Here is a 16359-nt window from a genome sequence, read left to right as displayed (position 1 = left end):
TTTGGATATATGGATTTGTCCAAACTGGTTCAGAGAAAGAGGCTGTGCAGCAAATGTTAATTTCTATTCCAAGAGTTCTTTGATATTTATAGGAGTATATGTAATGTCTGAGTGTGCTGTGCAAATAAGAAAATGGTACATTGAAGAAGTCTGACCATTGTTGATAGTTACTGAAAAGAGAAACAAAGTCAATATAACTAATATATATATTGACAGATATAGCAAGGGTTTCACATATGTTAACTCATTCAGTTCTTACAATGGTGCTGTGAGTCAGTCTCTACTTTTAATTGAGTTCACATATAACAAAATGGGCACAAAGATAAATCCCTCAGCTCTCACACTATTGAATGACAGAACTGGGATCTGAAAATCGAGGCATTCAGGTTCCAGAACCGATCTTTTTAAGGATTTGGGTCTACTGCCTCTTGGGTGTACTTTGTATAAATTACAGAAATCAGTATCAAGATACATCCAACATTTTCAGAATGGGAATATATGATAGCAATGAATGCAATTCTTTTGTTCCTGTGAAATCCAGTCTGGAACACTGGGACAGAAATGTTGGTGAAACTATATGTGAAAACTCAATCCACCTAAGTCATTTTATTATACTTCTTAGTATTCTTTATCTTAAAAAGATCTTCACAAATCTAGGCAGCCCTTGACTTCTAACAGAAATATCTTTTTTAAAACACTCACATAATAAATGAAATATTATCAGTTAACTTATGGTATATCATTCTGAATGCTAAAATAAATTAGTATGTTCCTATACACTTCTATCTTATTACAGTTCTTTGAATTGAGCAGAATCTCCAAAGACCAGGTTCTAAATACAGTGCTTTTAGAGTTAGCTAACAGAGCCAATATGAATTAAGCACTCAAGTTATGTAATTGAAATGCTGCTATAACTTAAAGTACTCATGTCAACACTGTTGGTGTTTTTATTAAGACATAATTCAACATTAATTTATTTTAAATCCTTACCACTACCCAACTAAAAAACAAATAAAATACAACAGTGTAGGAGAGTGGTACTCCTCTGAGAATGCTATAGATGTAGAGGCTTGAATGTTGGCACATCTACTCTGTTTTACAGTTGTTTCTTTGGGGATTCCCTTTTTACTTACCATTTGGGAAATCTAAAATTTCTGAAAAGCTTTTGTGTTTGTGAGCCAGAATATCCTAGGGATGCTTTCTTTTACTTTTATATTTGAATTCCCCTTGAATGATTTCTGTTTGTGTGAACAGCAAACTCTATTCAATGAGAAGCCTTAAGATTATTTATGCCAGTACTAGATTACATATTAGTGGATATTTTTAGGCTTACTTAAACAGGCTGATGTTCGATATGAGATTGATTACCCCTATATAGCTCTGTTTTTGCTAAAACACAAGTCAATTTTAAGCATGAAAAGTAAGAGTTCTAATATTCAATTAAAGAAACCTTATTTCAAAAGCTCTTTATGATGTTAAAATTCGCGGAAAAGTTTGTGATTTTTTTCCTCCAACTGTGTGCTCTATAGTCACAAAGAAGGTTTTAAAATTATTTTATTTTTATTTATTTATTTTTTTATTTTAAATCAGTCTAAAGTGATGATACAGTCTCATATAACTTATCCAGCTTTCTTCAGTGACTAACCCTCTGGTTTTTATCCCATCAGAATTCTGCAATTTCAGATCTCGTGTAGCAATGTCATAGAAACCGTACAGTAGTTTCTGTTGCTACTTTTGGCCATATCTTCTATGCCTCTATTTAAAATGCATAAAGTCATGGGAGATGAGCTAGACAATCTCTTCAGTTGAAATTGCACACATTGGCCATGCTCCAGTGCCAGGGGCAGGTGTCAATTGCTATTGTGGGCTTTGTCACAGCAACACATGCACCATAAGGTACAACACATTTATGGGTAGTGGCCTCTCAACCTCTCTCTTATTTGATGCATTTGATAACTAGATCATCATTAGAATGATCTCTGGTTTCCATTGTTCTAATTGCCTTACTTGTTGTATTAATTTGCTTTTTAAACACTGATGGTTTCCTTCTGTAATTCCCCTGGTAGAGTCCTAGATACTCACTGTTGGTTCTGTTTGTGATATTTTGATGATTTTATAACCCCAATGGCAGAAACTGGAGGTTGCAGACAGTGTGATAAAAATATTTGCATGTATCTTAATAAAAATGACCCAGTCCTTTTGTTACTTATCCACAGCAACGAGTTACCATTGAGCCAGGGACATCTTATAGGCTGCAAGGGCTGAAACCAAACAGTTTGTACTACTTCCGTCTGGCCGCACGCTCTCCTCAAGGCCTGGGTGCTTCCACAGCTGAAATATCAGCCAGAACCATGCAGTCAAGTAGGTGTCTCTCTTTGCTTACTTTTTGCCCTTTCTCACCAGGAGGTATTGTGGCCTTTTATCTCCACCAACAAACAATCAGCTAATTAATAATTTTTGACAATCAGTAGTGTCTATGCTACTAAGCGTCCACTTTGGAGATTACAGCCATGATCTATTTTGGTTTCCACCTTGGTCCAAATAGCAGACCCCATTCTCCCACTTCCTAAGCTGAAAGAAGTTGAAAGGGTTAGGAGATTTCTGTAAGAAAAATCAATGAGAGTTCCACCTGTCCTGTGTAGTGATTTTTAACCCTGTAAAGCAAAATTCTGGTTGAGAACACTGCCAAATAATCACAAGAGGACTTAACAAACTAAAGAGGTAACAAAGAAAGACCAAACTTGTATGTTTTTTAAGCACACAGGTTTTTTTTAAAGTTTATTTATTTCTATTTATTTATGTCTGTCTGTATGTATGTATGTATGTATGTATTTATCTTAGCGGGAGTGGGGGTGCTTTGGGAGGGACAAAGGGAGAGAAAGAATCTTAAGCAACACCCAGTGCAGAGCCTGATGCATGGCTTGATCTCATGACCTGAGCTGAAATCAAGAGTTGGTTGCTTAGTGGATGGAGTCCCCCAGGTGCCCCTAAGCATACAGGTTTTAATTTTGGTAACAAACAGGTTTTTATTTCATATATTTGTTTCTACTCAGAGAAAAGCTCAGCTCTTGTGACTAGTTTGTTATTAACTCTGCAAGTAGTACATGTGGAAATTTGGAACATGTGTAGAAAATCTGTATTTGGGCAAATTTAGGAACAATGGAATAATCACAAGTACATTTGCAATCCTAAATTGTATTTTGTTTCCTCAGGTTCAATTTCTTTTGGAACTGTTACCTTAAAGCATAGTTGTGTTTATCACAATGGGGGTTTATTGTGTCCAGGCAAGATTGCTTTGTGTAAAGCATTGTATGGAAGTTTATTTTTGGTGGAAAGTTTGGTGACTCATAGTAATAGTATTGTTTGCTCTTTATTAGTATGTTTCTATAATTAGTCTATTAAACTACCACTTACCTTGAATTGAACAGCTTTATGGAGTTATTTCCCTAAGTATTTTTTTTGATTCTTCATACTTTTTATGTGATTTTTGATGTAGTAGTAGTAGATATGTATAATCTCAATACATTGAATTTTATAAAGGGATGCTCTGCAGACCTAAATTTTAGACCTATCAGCAACCATGAAATTTATGGATTTTTTCAAAAAATGAATTTTCTTTCATATAAGTAAGTCTATTTTCTATAGAAATTTAAAATCTTTCAGAATTTTTTGAAGATAAAATTTATATTCTTTCTCTTTCTCAAAACATGGCTGGTGGTACAAAAAAGTATTAGGATCCTATTACTTAAACCATGAGTGATTATACCCTATTCCCATAAAGTTCTCTTTCTTTAAAAAACTGAAGCATGTAAATTAAGCATGTAAATTAATGCAGTTTTGTATTCTGCTTTGAAATCCAGGCAGGCTAATAAGTAATATCATAGAAGACAACTCTTAAACTCAGATATTTAATTAAAAGAATGTGACATGCTTCAATATTCTGTTTTGTGTGGTTTACAAAACAGACTTTTTTGCATACATACATACATACCTATTTACATACATAGAGATGGAATGGACATTTTATAACCACATCAAAGCTTATCTACTCAATTATATTAAAGTAAAAGGTTCAAGAGGTGTTGAATACATTCTCACAGAATAGGAGGTCTGAAGGTAGCAATGTAGTAAAAACCAAATCAGCTTTTTAAAAAGAATTACAAATGAGTCCTTGCTGTTACAAGAACAACTCAATTTATTATGAATAATGATAATGCATATGAAATAGTTTTATAATTTGAAATCTAAGAACCTGGAGTCAGAATCAATAAAAATGACAGATATTCTAGTGATTTTGCAAACCTTACTCCAAACTTATAAGATTGTCTTATGAGAATTTCCTTTTGGTTGGTACAGGGAGCTTTTATTTTGATTGACTGTAATGAAGAAGCCAAGACATATAAATTAAAAAAGACTGATAATCCTATAAACAATTAGATACATCTAATGCTACATAATATTAAGACCCACAAAGTCTAAGGAAATAAAAAAAAAGGCTAAGGAAATACCCAAACCACATATTGACATACACAAAATTAGAAATGATTTACTCATTCTATCATATCAATTGCCTTAAAATAAAGAAATATAGATATATATAGTTATGTATATCTTATCCCCCTTATTCGTTCTTTAGGAATTATACATTATTAACTTTAAAAATAATTTATGATAATGGTTACATTGCTCTTTATTGCTTTTTAAATTTTTCTCAAATAGTAAAAAAAAATAAATAAATAAATAAATAAATTTTTCTCAAATAGTGATATATTTGGATAATTTGATAAAAAATAATTACTCAGAAAGTGACCATTTTATTTTAGAATGGACAATAAAAAGTTTCTCTTTTAACTCATACAAATTCTACTTAATATGATTACATATGAAATGAAAGAAATTTTGCACATAAGTAATATATTTTCCAGATGGTTCTCAAAATCTTTTTTTAAACAGTTCTTTTTAATGACTATGTTACTGACATTTTGTAAGGGATAGATGATTATTATTGATTTTATCAAAATTTGCTGGTGGAATCTAATTCTTTACTAGCAATGGTGTCTCAAGAAGAGTTACAATAAATTTTTTTTAAAAACTGAAAGCTGACATAGGGTAAGTACAAGTTACAGTCAGAATCAACAAGCCTGACATTACCTTCGGGTAGGTAAATCTTGGACTACATGTTTTCATCCTTTTTGATTCTGCATGTTCACTGTATATGGGCTACAATCAATGCTAGATTAATACCTTTCCTTAAAACTAGTCAGGCTGACTCAGTTTTTCAGATAGTTAGAAAGAATGCTCTTATATTTGGGCTTTTATTTTTCTTTTTTTTTTTTTAATTAGAATTGGTGGAAGGGTCTGTAACAGTTATTGCAACTTTTTAGACCTAAAAACCTTTTCACAAATGAATAGTGTATATGACTCACCTCATTCTAGAATGTAGAAGTGAAAGCTTGAAACAGAATCTGTGAAGCATCATCAGACTATCATGTAATAAATCTTCGATATTTACAGCTTTTTTTTTTTTTAATTGGGTAGTCTGTACAGTAGGGCTGGGGAATTGGTTTAGAAGAAGAATGTAAATTGCAGGTAGGTAATTTTATTTGAGGCTCTATTATCTCAAGGTTTCATGTTCACATATTCCCCCCACCCATTATTTAACAATTATTTTTGGTCATTTATTCATTTTTTGGTTTATTCATATTACTAAGCCAAGGTACATAAATTTAAAATTTTAAGTTTCAAAGCCTTATTTTCATTTTGTTGCCCTTATTGTTCATTTATTTATTTTTGCCTTTTCTTTTGTTTTATCATTTTTTTTTCCAACCACTCCTGTCCTTTCACTCAAACCCTCCTTTAACTCACTACCAAAATAAGAGCCATCAGCTCCTCCTCAAGACATTAGTTGCACCAGCCCAAGTTCCACTAGTATTTTGGTAAGTTGGCAACCTCCACCCGTGGAAAAACAGAATGGCATTATTACTGAATACTCTATCAAGTACACCTCAGTGGATGGAGAAGATGACAAACCTCATGAGATTTTGGGCATTCCTTCGGACACTACTAAATACCTTTTGGAACAGCTGGAAAAATGGACTGAGTACCGCATCACTGTGACAGCACACACAGACGTTGGCCCTGGCCCTGAGAGCTTCTCCGTGTTGATTCGAACTGATGAAGATGGTATGTTGCCTCTGCTCCGTCAGTTTGCACCCTTCTGACACAATCTTGGTCTGCTGTCCTTTGATAGGCTAACAGTAATCAGTTGTTTTCTGCTCATCTTTTTTTTACCCAGCATCGCTGTAACTTCAATAGTTTTTGCCAAAGACCTATCTTTGCTGTAGCCTGGGCATTTTTTTTTTTTCAATCTCAACACAATAATTTGCTTCCTTTTAAAAGAACATTTGGCTCTTATGACCTTGTAATCCAGGCCCTTCTCTGTACTTCCGTCTGAAGTCTTCTGCGTTTTTCTTGGCCTTTTTTTGTCATTCTTTTACATTTTGAAGTTAACTTTTCAAAACTGTCTTCTTATCTTCTTGTTGCTTTTTTGTCTTGCATATTTCAGAGACACTGATGCTCGACATTCAATTTTTGGCATCTGTTGTTTGGAAAACCTTTGATAGGAGAAAAAAAGAAGAAAACCGATATAATCAAGAATCTTTTTATTCTGCTAAAAAGAGATCTTTAAAAAAACACACAACAATCAACAACCAGTTTTTGTTATTATTTCAATGCTATTCCTCTTTGTGCTTTAATGCTTTGAGCCTCAAAGCATCTTCCTTGGCTTTTGTACATTTTTTACATGTTTTTCTATTTCTCTGATACTCTTTTTTTCTTCCATTTTTTTTTTTTTTTTTGGCATCGGTCATGTTTTTTGATCTTTTCTTAAAAGGTAGAGCAGATTGGTTGAGCATTTTCATTGCTTGAAAATGTTTGTATTCCACAAAGGAAACATAGTGGGTCTGCCCATTTTTTTTTTTTAAACCTAAGTAAAGAAAATACTCTGACTGGGTGGGACAAGTGCCTATAATTTTCTTTTATCCAATGATGTTGTTCCAGTTCCTAGTGGTCCTCCTCGCAAAGTCGAGGTAGAGGCTGTCAACTCAACATCTGTTAAAGTCTCATGGCGCTCACCTGTGCCCAATAAACAGCATGGCCAGATAAGAGGATACCAGGTGCATTATGTGAGGATGGAAAATGGTGAGCCTAAGGGCCAGCCCATGCTGAAGGATGTCATGCTGGCTGATGCGCAGGTAAGCCTCTGAAATTACATACCTATGTTTTTATTTATTTATTATATATTTATTTTAGCCTATACCTTGAAATGGACCCTCATTTTAATTGTTTTTGACATTTAAAAATCCTGTACAAAATTCTAGTTTTTAAAACAGATGATACATATTTACCTTCTCAGTCAGAGTTGACAGCATATGAGGAAGTGAGTTGTACTGAAATGATATTCAAGCCTAATTAAAAACATGTGATTGTTTTCTTAAAATACAGATACTCAACTCTCCACATTTATATCTGAATTTGCCTTTCTGACTTCAAAAAAAATGAATTGATTTTAATCAAAGTAACAAGAAGAATTCTAAGCAGCTGTGTTAGAACTATTGAAACTAAGTTGATCTGACTACTAAATGTATGACCTGTTCTGTTGAAGAAAAGACATGTTTATTTGAAGAAAATTATCCAGCTTGTATTTTATTTAGTACATATTTATCAAACCATATACTTAGAAGTAATTATTTCATTTCCCAGAAAAATGAAGAACAATGCATTCATATATTTAAAATAAAGGTCTTACAAAATAATACTTTACCTTTAATATATGAAATGAAAAATTAATTTAGAGTTTTCTGGAAAATAAATGGGATCCACCATGTTAAGCCAAGTTAAGAAAAGTGTGAAGAGCAGTTGAGTGTGTGAGAAATTCTCTTGATCCTTGGGTGATAGTTTTCAACCATGCAGTCACTACTTGGCTTTGTAATCAGTTGTTTAAAGCAGAGCATTACATGTTTTATTTATTTTATTTTTTTGTAAATTGAAGTGTTTCAAAGATAATGCTATAATAAATACACCTGTATTCTATATAGTTACCTGAAAAGAAGAAGAAGATTTCAATTCATAGCTTCTCCTGGGGATTACATGTAACCTGTGGATAGCTTCTCTATACTGGGTCCAGTATAGAGATGGTATGCTATGAATAGGAGAGTACTAGGCTTATCTAGCAAATTGGTGGCTGGGCATGGAAAAGGCTGGGGTTTGGAAAATTTGAAATGTATTTCAGTAAAAGGTTTCTTACCCTGTGTCAAAGTAAGGAAGACTATGAGCTAAGTTGAGAACTCTTATGTCAGGTTGCCAAATTTTGCATTCTTGTCTCAGTGCAAATAAGAGAGCAACTCATGTGCCTGTGGCTCTAAGGAAAATATTGACCCTAAAGTTTTAATATAATCAACTCATGAAAATGCTGTTTTTCCTAATATATTGAAACGTTTTGACAACGGGATCTGGATTAAAGGTTCACTTAATGAGGTCCAAATCCAGTTCCATGGTTTTGAAGTCTATTTTTGTGAACTTATTACTTAGATTCATAGTCCTTTAGACTCTAGAAAAAGGGCATTGCTTTTTCTAAATATTTATTCTGTCCTGTCTGATTATGTAATCATAATATGAAATTAATCAAGCCATTAATGCCTATATTTTCTTTTGTAAGTCTGTTATTATGAAAAAGAAAATGATATGGCCATAATGGTTTTATGTTCTTCAAGTCCTAGAAAGTTTTACATTATAAACCTGTAGTTCTATCAGTGTTTTCATTGTGGAGGATGATGGTTAATGGAATTATATGATAAAAAATGCCTTAAATGTGAACACAGTTCTTCCCGTCTTCTACTTTGTCATTTCTTTTCTTTTTTTTTTAATTTTTTAAAAGATTTTATTTATTTATTCATGAGAGAGAGACAGAGAGAGAGAGAGAGAGGCAGAGACACAGGCAGAGGGAAAAGCAGGCTTCATGCAGGGAGCCCGAGGCGGGACTTGATCCTGGGACTCCAGAATCACGCCCTGGGCTGAAGGCAGGCTCTAAACCGCTGAGCCACCCAGGGATCCCCTACTTTGTCTTTTCTTTATTAATTTGATGATTTGCCTTATGTGTATATGTTTTTGATTATTGTTCTTTTGCCTACTTCATGTATTCTCTGAATTTTCATTGAAATTCCACTGCATCTTGCAAGATTTCCCTGGGGCTATAAGATTCCAATATTTTATGAAAGATGGTATTCTAATTAGTGACATAAATTAATTGCATAACATAAAGAAAAAGTAAAAATAAATGTCATAAAGTAGTATATGATTAAAAACATTAACTGTATATTATACCTTATTGATTCATTTCAGTGAACCACACATTAAAAATATGTGTTAGCTGATTTTAATAATAACAATACAAACATATTTACTTTTGATGTCTCAGTTCAGAGTGAGGGTGGCAGCCTAACACACCTACTCTTTGGAATTTTACGTACACACTGCTTCAGTTGCTTGTTTTGTTTTGTTTTGTTTTAATCTAAGGAGGGCAACATTGACTTTATAAGGCTACAAATTTCTCTTCATTCCTTTTTATTTTGTTTTCCTCTTCCCCAACCTTCTTAAACTCAATCAGTGGGAATTTGATGATACTACTGAACATGTGAGTAATTTTGGACGGCTTTGTCAGAAAAGATTATAAATGCTTGATTTTTCTGTTATCCTTCTTTCACTTATTTGTGATATGTCATCACAGTTTGCTTGGATGCATGAACTAACAAATTATTTTTAAATTATCCTCACTACATGGTATACTTTTAATTTAAGTTTTTGTTTTGTGAAATTGGCATGGTGCTACTGATTGCATAAGAAATATCATGAGCTCATGTTGCTTTGATGGCTGTTACTAACTCTGCCTTGTGACACAGTTAGAGGAGGAATGCTTTAAGTGGATGTATCACAGATGAGAGATATCAAGCTGTTTGATATAGGCCACTCATAGACCGTACCCGAGGGTTACATTTTCCGCAGATAAAACTCTGTAGATCTGGTACTAATTATATCTAGACATGGCAATTCTCTGTTGTACCCATAGAAATTTGAGTTAAATTGAATAAGTCATGCCAAGAGGCAGAAAGTATCTCACTGAAGGAGGAATTTTTTAAAATATTTCAATGGCTGGATTATGTTATTTATTGGTAGCTTATTACTATGCATAGGTTTCTGTGGGAGATATAGGATGTGACACCTACCTTCTAAGTGTTTGCAGTAGGTGGCTAGGAAGGATGTACAGTTCAGAAAAGTTCCATAAATTACAACAAAAGTGATGACCTCAAGCAATATGTAATTAATTAGTAAATGAGTGGCATTGTCAGCCAGAACTATGAGTTCAGGGGCCATGGACCAAAAGTAGAAGAGGTCTTGAAACTTTGTTGAGAACTTAAGAAATATATAAAGGTTGAAGAGGTGGAAAAGTGTGTGTGTGTGTGTGTGTGTGTGTGTGTGTCTGTGTGTGTTGGGGATTCAGAGGTAGGAATGCATTTTTTATGATGTAGCTATTGAGGCAGGTCATGAATGTGATATAGTCAAGTGATATGGGCTTTCCAATTCAACATGAATGAAGGGGTTCAAGCTAGTAAATTAGTGCTAAGTATGGTGAAGGAATAACTTTCAGTATAATGTTGGGAAAACCTGAAGTGTCAAGCTAAAGAGCTAGCTTTTAACTCTTCAGGACTGGAGAGATACAGAAAATTATTAAAAACAGAAGTAAGATAAAGGCTGGTAAGGGTATTTTTTCATTTAGTATTTTTTTTTTTTTTTTTTGCCGAAATGCAGGGCTCTTATTGGGAATATTGGTAAATACGATAGGCAAGGTATCAGTTTTAGTGGAACTGACAGTGTTTGATAAACTTCTTATTGTGATCCATAGTAAGAAATGCATTATATGTTATGACCAATGTGTTCATATGTTTAAAATAAAGGTCTTACAAAATAATATATTACCTTTAAATATATGTAAAATTTAATATTTTGCATGAAGTATATCCTATTTCTTTTTTAAAATGCAAGTCATGACTGAGTAAATTGATTTCATGACCTACTTAAGTGGGTCATTACCTGCAGCTTGAAAGCCAATGACATAGTGGATAGATTAGAGAGAAAGAAGATAGTAAACAGGGAAACAAAAATAGTTCTTTTACTAAAGTAGTCATTAAATAATAAAAATTCAATAGAGTTGAAGCAGTGGAGATGAAAAAGGGGCAGTTTTGGTCAATATTTTAGAAGAAAAATTGACAAAAACTTACTAAGAATTAGAGGAAGAAAAAGAGATCAAGTCACTCATAGGTTTGGAGCATCTAAACCATTCATCAAAGTGTAGAAGCAAGGAGGGGAATTTGCTCTTGGGAATGACATTTGAGCTTCAGTTAAGTTGAACTTGAGGGAACAATTGATTGTCAAGGGGAAATGTCCAACACATATTTACAGTGTACATGCCACTGGAGCCCTGATGGGAAAACAGGACCAGAAATGAGTTTAGAACATAGAGAGGAAAAATTCCTTAAGGTTTGGAGGTGTGTTTTTTTGGGGGGGAGGGGGGACTAGAGAGAAACACAGCAGGCCAGTAACTGTTTCAGCATCCAGGAATGCCAATTTTTAATAGGCAGGGGCAGGAAGTTGAGTGGGGATATGATGGGAGAAGGCAAACGAGAATGAGGAATGGTGGTCATGCTATCAGCCACACCACCTCACAGAGCATATGGAAACCACCAAGGAAGTATGCCCACAGTTTAAAGAAAGAAAATATAACACACGAGATGATGTGATCCAGGCAGATAGGGGTGTATTCAGCTGCGATTATACCACCACAGAGGGTTTGGCCAATTACAAATTGCATTACATATGTTATCCTGTAACAGCCGGCATGAGAGGAAGGGCATGTGTGGTTCATCCAATTTGACAAATGAAAGAGACTTATATAAGGCTCAGAGTACATAAATTCCTTTCTACATGATTTGGTGATAGAACCAAGCCCTGCTTTTCCCCACCCTACCCCAGTCTTGCCTACTGGGGTAGTCTTGCCTAAATATAGCAGAAATTCAGTAGCATGTGAGAGGGACTTTGGAAACAATAATGTTGTCATTTTCCCATCATAATTTCTGGAATACCCAGTATATCTACTGTAATTTAGAATGCTACTCTTGGGTGATTCAGATGGTTTTTATAGCCTCTCTAATGTTAGTGAAACCATTCCAAGGTCCTGAAAATAAAATCTCTCTCCCAAATATAGCCCATTCTTTTGGTAGAATAATATTTCCAATGGCTGCTCAGGATGATATCTGAAATTCCTGAATTTCTATTCCAGTGATATTCCTACTATTTTGAGAAAAGCATACTGTCGAAAGCTGTCATATTTGGGATCAGATTCAATAGTTGAGTTCTATGGTGTGTCTTACAGCCTTGCACAGAAAAATCCTTCTGTCCTACACACAATCTAGTCCATTCCATAAACTCTCACTTGCATTGTCTTCAGATGTGGAAGACAATGACATTGTATTATTTATTGAATCTAATCATATTTAATTTGAAAACATAGCAGTGCCAAATATCTGAAAGGGCTCTTTACGACTGTGTATTTGTGTGTGGGGATGCAGGTGTATGTGTAGCAACTCTAAAGAAAATAACAGAACAAACTACTCTATGTAAAGAATTATATAATCTCCTGTTTGGAAGAACAGGTCTAAATTTTGTAACCATTCACATTTTTGGGCCAAAATTAAGAGAAAACTAGAATTGTGATAAATAGTGTATGACATTTGACATTTCTAAACAGAATTAATTGAGTACTCTCCATGAGGATGTGCTGTGAGTACTCTCCATGAGGATGTGGTGAAAAATGCATTGTTCTTTGGTTTTATGACCTACTCCAAATCACCAGAAAATTCTCCTTAATGTGTAATGATTTTAGTCCATACTGTATGTAACTAACCAATACTATGTTACTTGAGTCCTAAGAAACTTCTCTGGCTGTCAGGATATCTAGGTCTGACAGATCAGCCATTTGGCAAAATACTAGCATAGGCATAAAACAGACTGCATTGGCATCAGCTGCATCACTGGTCTGTGGGCCAGACTATAGTGGATCCATATTGAGAGCTCCTGGCATAATATAACTGCTGGTTTATTGTTTGCTCACCATGAGCCAGGCATAAGTTTTTAGTATTTACCTGATACAATTCATTGAATCCTTCTGTTATTCCAACCTTCACATGAGAAACTGAGGTACAGAGGGGGTTAACTCACCTGCCCTGGATCACCAAGCTAGTAAATAAGGAGATGCAGCTTTAAATTCAAGAATTCAGGAGTTCTGGCCCCAGGTATTGTGTTTTTAACTACTACTTCTTAGAATTACCTCTCACGATGGCTAAAGACCCCACTTTAATGTCAGCATGAAAACACATCATTCATAGCATGAGCAACAGGCATGAAGCTTCCAGTGCTTGGCATGGCTACAGGGAGTATTCAAGCATGCAGAGAATGAAGATGAATGCTTTGATTTTTCCCCCAGGGTATTTGTAGTGTTTTGAATCAGTGTTGTTCTATTGTGTCATTTTAGGACATGATTATTTCTGGGCTACAGCCTGAAACTTCCTACTCCCTCACTGTCACAGCCTATACCACCAAAGGAGATGGTGCTCGCAGCAAGCCTAAACTGGTGTCCACCACTGGGGCAGGTAACCTTATTTGTGCATAAATGTGCCTTGAACATTTTCCAGGTGACAATAATACTCATTTTCCGAATGGTATGGTGAATTCTATCAGAAAGAAAAAGTGGACTATGGTTCAACTTTTGTGTTTTTTGATATACAGTTCAGAAAAAAAATTTCAAGACACACTTTGCCCAAATTATCCAGTCAGTCATTCAACAAGTATGTTCATGTGCACCTACTACATGTCAAGCATTACTACCAGTACTGAGGATACAGCCATCAACAGAACAGAAATATTCTTCCCTCCTGAAACTTATTTTCTAAGTCAAACTAGATACTTAGCTAGTAGACAAATGAATATATAATAAATCATCAGTAACTTTGAAGTTGAAATATAAAGGTAAGTAGACATTAAAGATAGGATAGCCCCTAGTGGCTGTTTACGAAGAGTGGTTGGAGAGGGTCTCTTAGAGGAAAGTTATTTGAGCTGAAACATGAGTGATGCAAGTTCCATGAATGTCCAGTGGGATGATCATGTGGGCAGAGATGTCACTCATTAGCTTCAACCTCTCTCTGCAACAAACCTTTTTAGAAGAGCTGCCATGTTGAACTCGCTGATGACTTACAGTTCTAGGGTGTTTTTGCCATTTTCTCCTCTTCACTCCTTGCTGTGGGGATTCTGAAGAAGCCAAATCACATAAAAGATGGGGAACAGAAAAGAGAAGAAGGCTGCAAAATGTCAGATCGCTCCTCTGAAGAACAAAGTTTCTTAATGCTCTTTAGAGTTACTTTGATTGGCTCACATTAGGAAAAGCCAGCATGAAGGAAGACCTGACATTGTAAAACCAATAAATTAAGACATAATTACAAAAGGATTCTCCTCCAATCCCTTTATATAGCAATCTCCCATGGAACATTTAAACTATGATTTGATTTACTCCTCCTGATTCGCTTCTCTCACAACTTTTTAGGAACACACCTCTAGGTAAAGGCATAAAGCAAAGAACAGCTGTGATGTTGAGTACCCTCCTGGGTGCCATGCTCACTGCCAAATTTGTCTAAATGTCATAAGATTTGCCTCACTTACATCCTGCCACCTGGAACTGCCTCAAGCAGCAGGATTACAGATGGCAAAACTCCTTTAAGGCAAAGTCTTCTGGGCCTTATTTTTTTAAAATATTTTTTTTAAGAATAGCATTGTATCAAGCTAATTTAATACCCTGCAGAGGAGATACATGTTCAGTGGGGGCATGTTGCCTGGCTGTGGAACCAGCCTATATTGAAATGTAGACAACTAAGGGTAAACCCCTGAAATTAAATCTCAAAATGAAGAAAATACATTTCCTACACCTAAATTTGTAATTGTGTCTTAATTAGTCTGAGATGTCTTACGTAAAGCATCAAGTTCCTATTGCTCTTAAGATAGAGGTGCTATAATGAGACAGAGAAAGTAGAGAATTTATAGCCTAGGGATGTGAATCCCAGGGAAATAAATGGCATTGTCTATTTCAATAGCACTAAGACTGGATCATCACTTTTTTGTGACTATTCAAAAATTATTTAGAATTGTTATAGATTATTTTGGTGTTTCTATTTACAATTTCAAATCTTTCTTAATCACAGGAAACTTGGATGTTGAGGTAGACAATGCTTATATTTTAGATGTCTATACATTTATTGTCTTCATACTTCCTCACTGAGCCTAGGTTGGAGGTGTGAAAATCCAGATTTATAATATCCTTAAGAGAAAAGCTCGAGTTTTATTTTCTGTCAACCTCCTAGTCAAAAAGCATCCTTTAGTCATGGTTTATCCCAATATAAAGTATAGACAAAGAGTGCAAATTATAACCAATATAACTCAAAGAAACATAATTTTGTACTTTAAAAAATCTTTCAAGCAACATAAGAATAGAGTTAAGTGTTGGGGCTATGGATTCAGATTGTCTCATAGCTTTCTCACTTATTATACCTTTGACTATGCAGTTTTCTATCTCTCTGGGTGTCATTTTCTTATTATGGAAAATGAAGATAATAAATAATCAGAGTGTGTAGTCAAGAGTGAAAAATGTAAATCAAATGAGATACTACACTGAACGCTCTGAGCACAGTGCCTGGTACATTGCGTGTACCCAATAATTAAATATGTTATGATTATTATTCTTATTAGCTGTATCTAATTAGCTAATCTCTACTTGGATTCATTTTTCTGTGGCATGAACCTTTACCACATGTGTGGTAGTTTTGATATGAGAAGATATTTTGTTTTGTTTTATTTTTTTAAAGATTTATTTATTTTTTTATTTATTAATTCATTCATGAGACACACAGAGAGAGGCAGACACAGGCAGAGGGAGAAGCAGGCTCCCCGTAGGGAGCCTAATGTGGAACTTGAACCCGGGACTCTGGGATTGTGTCCTGGGCCAAAGGCAGATGCTCAACCACTGAGCCACCCAGGTGTCCCTTTTTGTTTTGTTTTAAATACTCTTGAATTATTGTTTAAGCCTATTTGTGTCTGTTATCAAATTCTGGTATCTCAGCCTATCTTAATAATTAACTATGAGAAGAAGCATATTTCCACAGAGGTATATAGACCAAGGCTTTTTAAATAAATAGTGTCATGGGA

General features: G+C 34.7%; 1 protein-coding gene across 39 annotated transcripts in view; it reads left to right on the top strand.

Moving 5' to 3' along the window:
* Nucleotides 1–16359, top strand: part of PTPRD (protein tyrosine phosphatase receptor type D) — a 2185700-nt gene that overhangs the window by 2010974 nt on the left and 158367 nt on the right. For 21 of the 39 annotated variants that reach the window (XM_049116106.1, XM_049116100.1, XM_049116099.1 and 18 more), the window contains 5 exons: nucleotides 2217–2361; nucleotides 5878–6183; nucleotides 7060–7253; nucleotides 9665–9691; nucleotides 13643–13760. In XM_049116106.1, the coding sequence (XP_048972063.1) occupies nucleotides 2217–2361; nucleotides 5878–6183; nucleotides 7060–7253; nucleotides 9665–9691; nucleotides 13643–13760 (790 nt within the window). The remainder of the gene's footprint in view (nucleotides 1–2216; nucleotides 2362–5877; nucleotides 6184–7059; nucleotides 7254–9664; nucleotides 9692–13642; nucleotides 13761–16359) is intronic. The other 18 variants (XM_025431949.3, XM_049116113.1, XM_049116112.1 and 15 more) reach the window with 4 other exon arrangements.

Source organism: Canis lupus, chromosome 11 (genome assembly GCF_003254725.2).
Source record: "Canis lupus dingo isolate Sandy chromosome 11, ASM325472v2, whole genome shotgun sequence".
In the NCBI taxonomy this organism is placed as follows: domain Eukaryota; kingdom Metazoa; phylum Chordata; class Mammalia; order Carnivora; family Canidae; genus Canis; species Canis lupus.
Note: the sequence above shows the minus strand (reverse complement) of the source record. Positions and strands in the feature narration are given on the sequence as shown.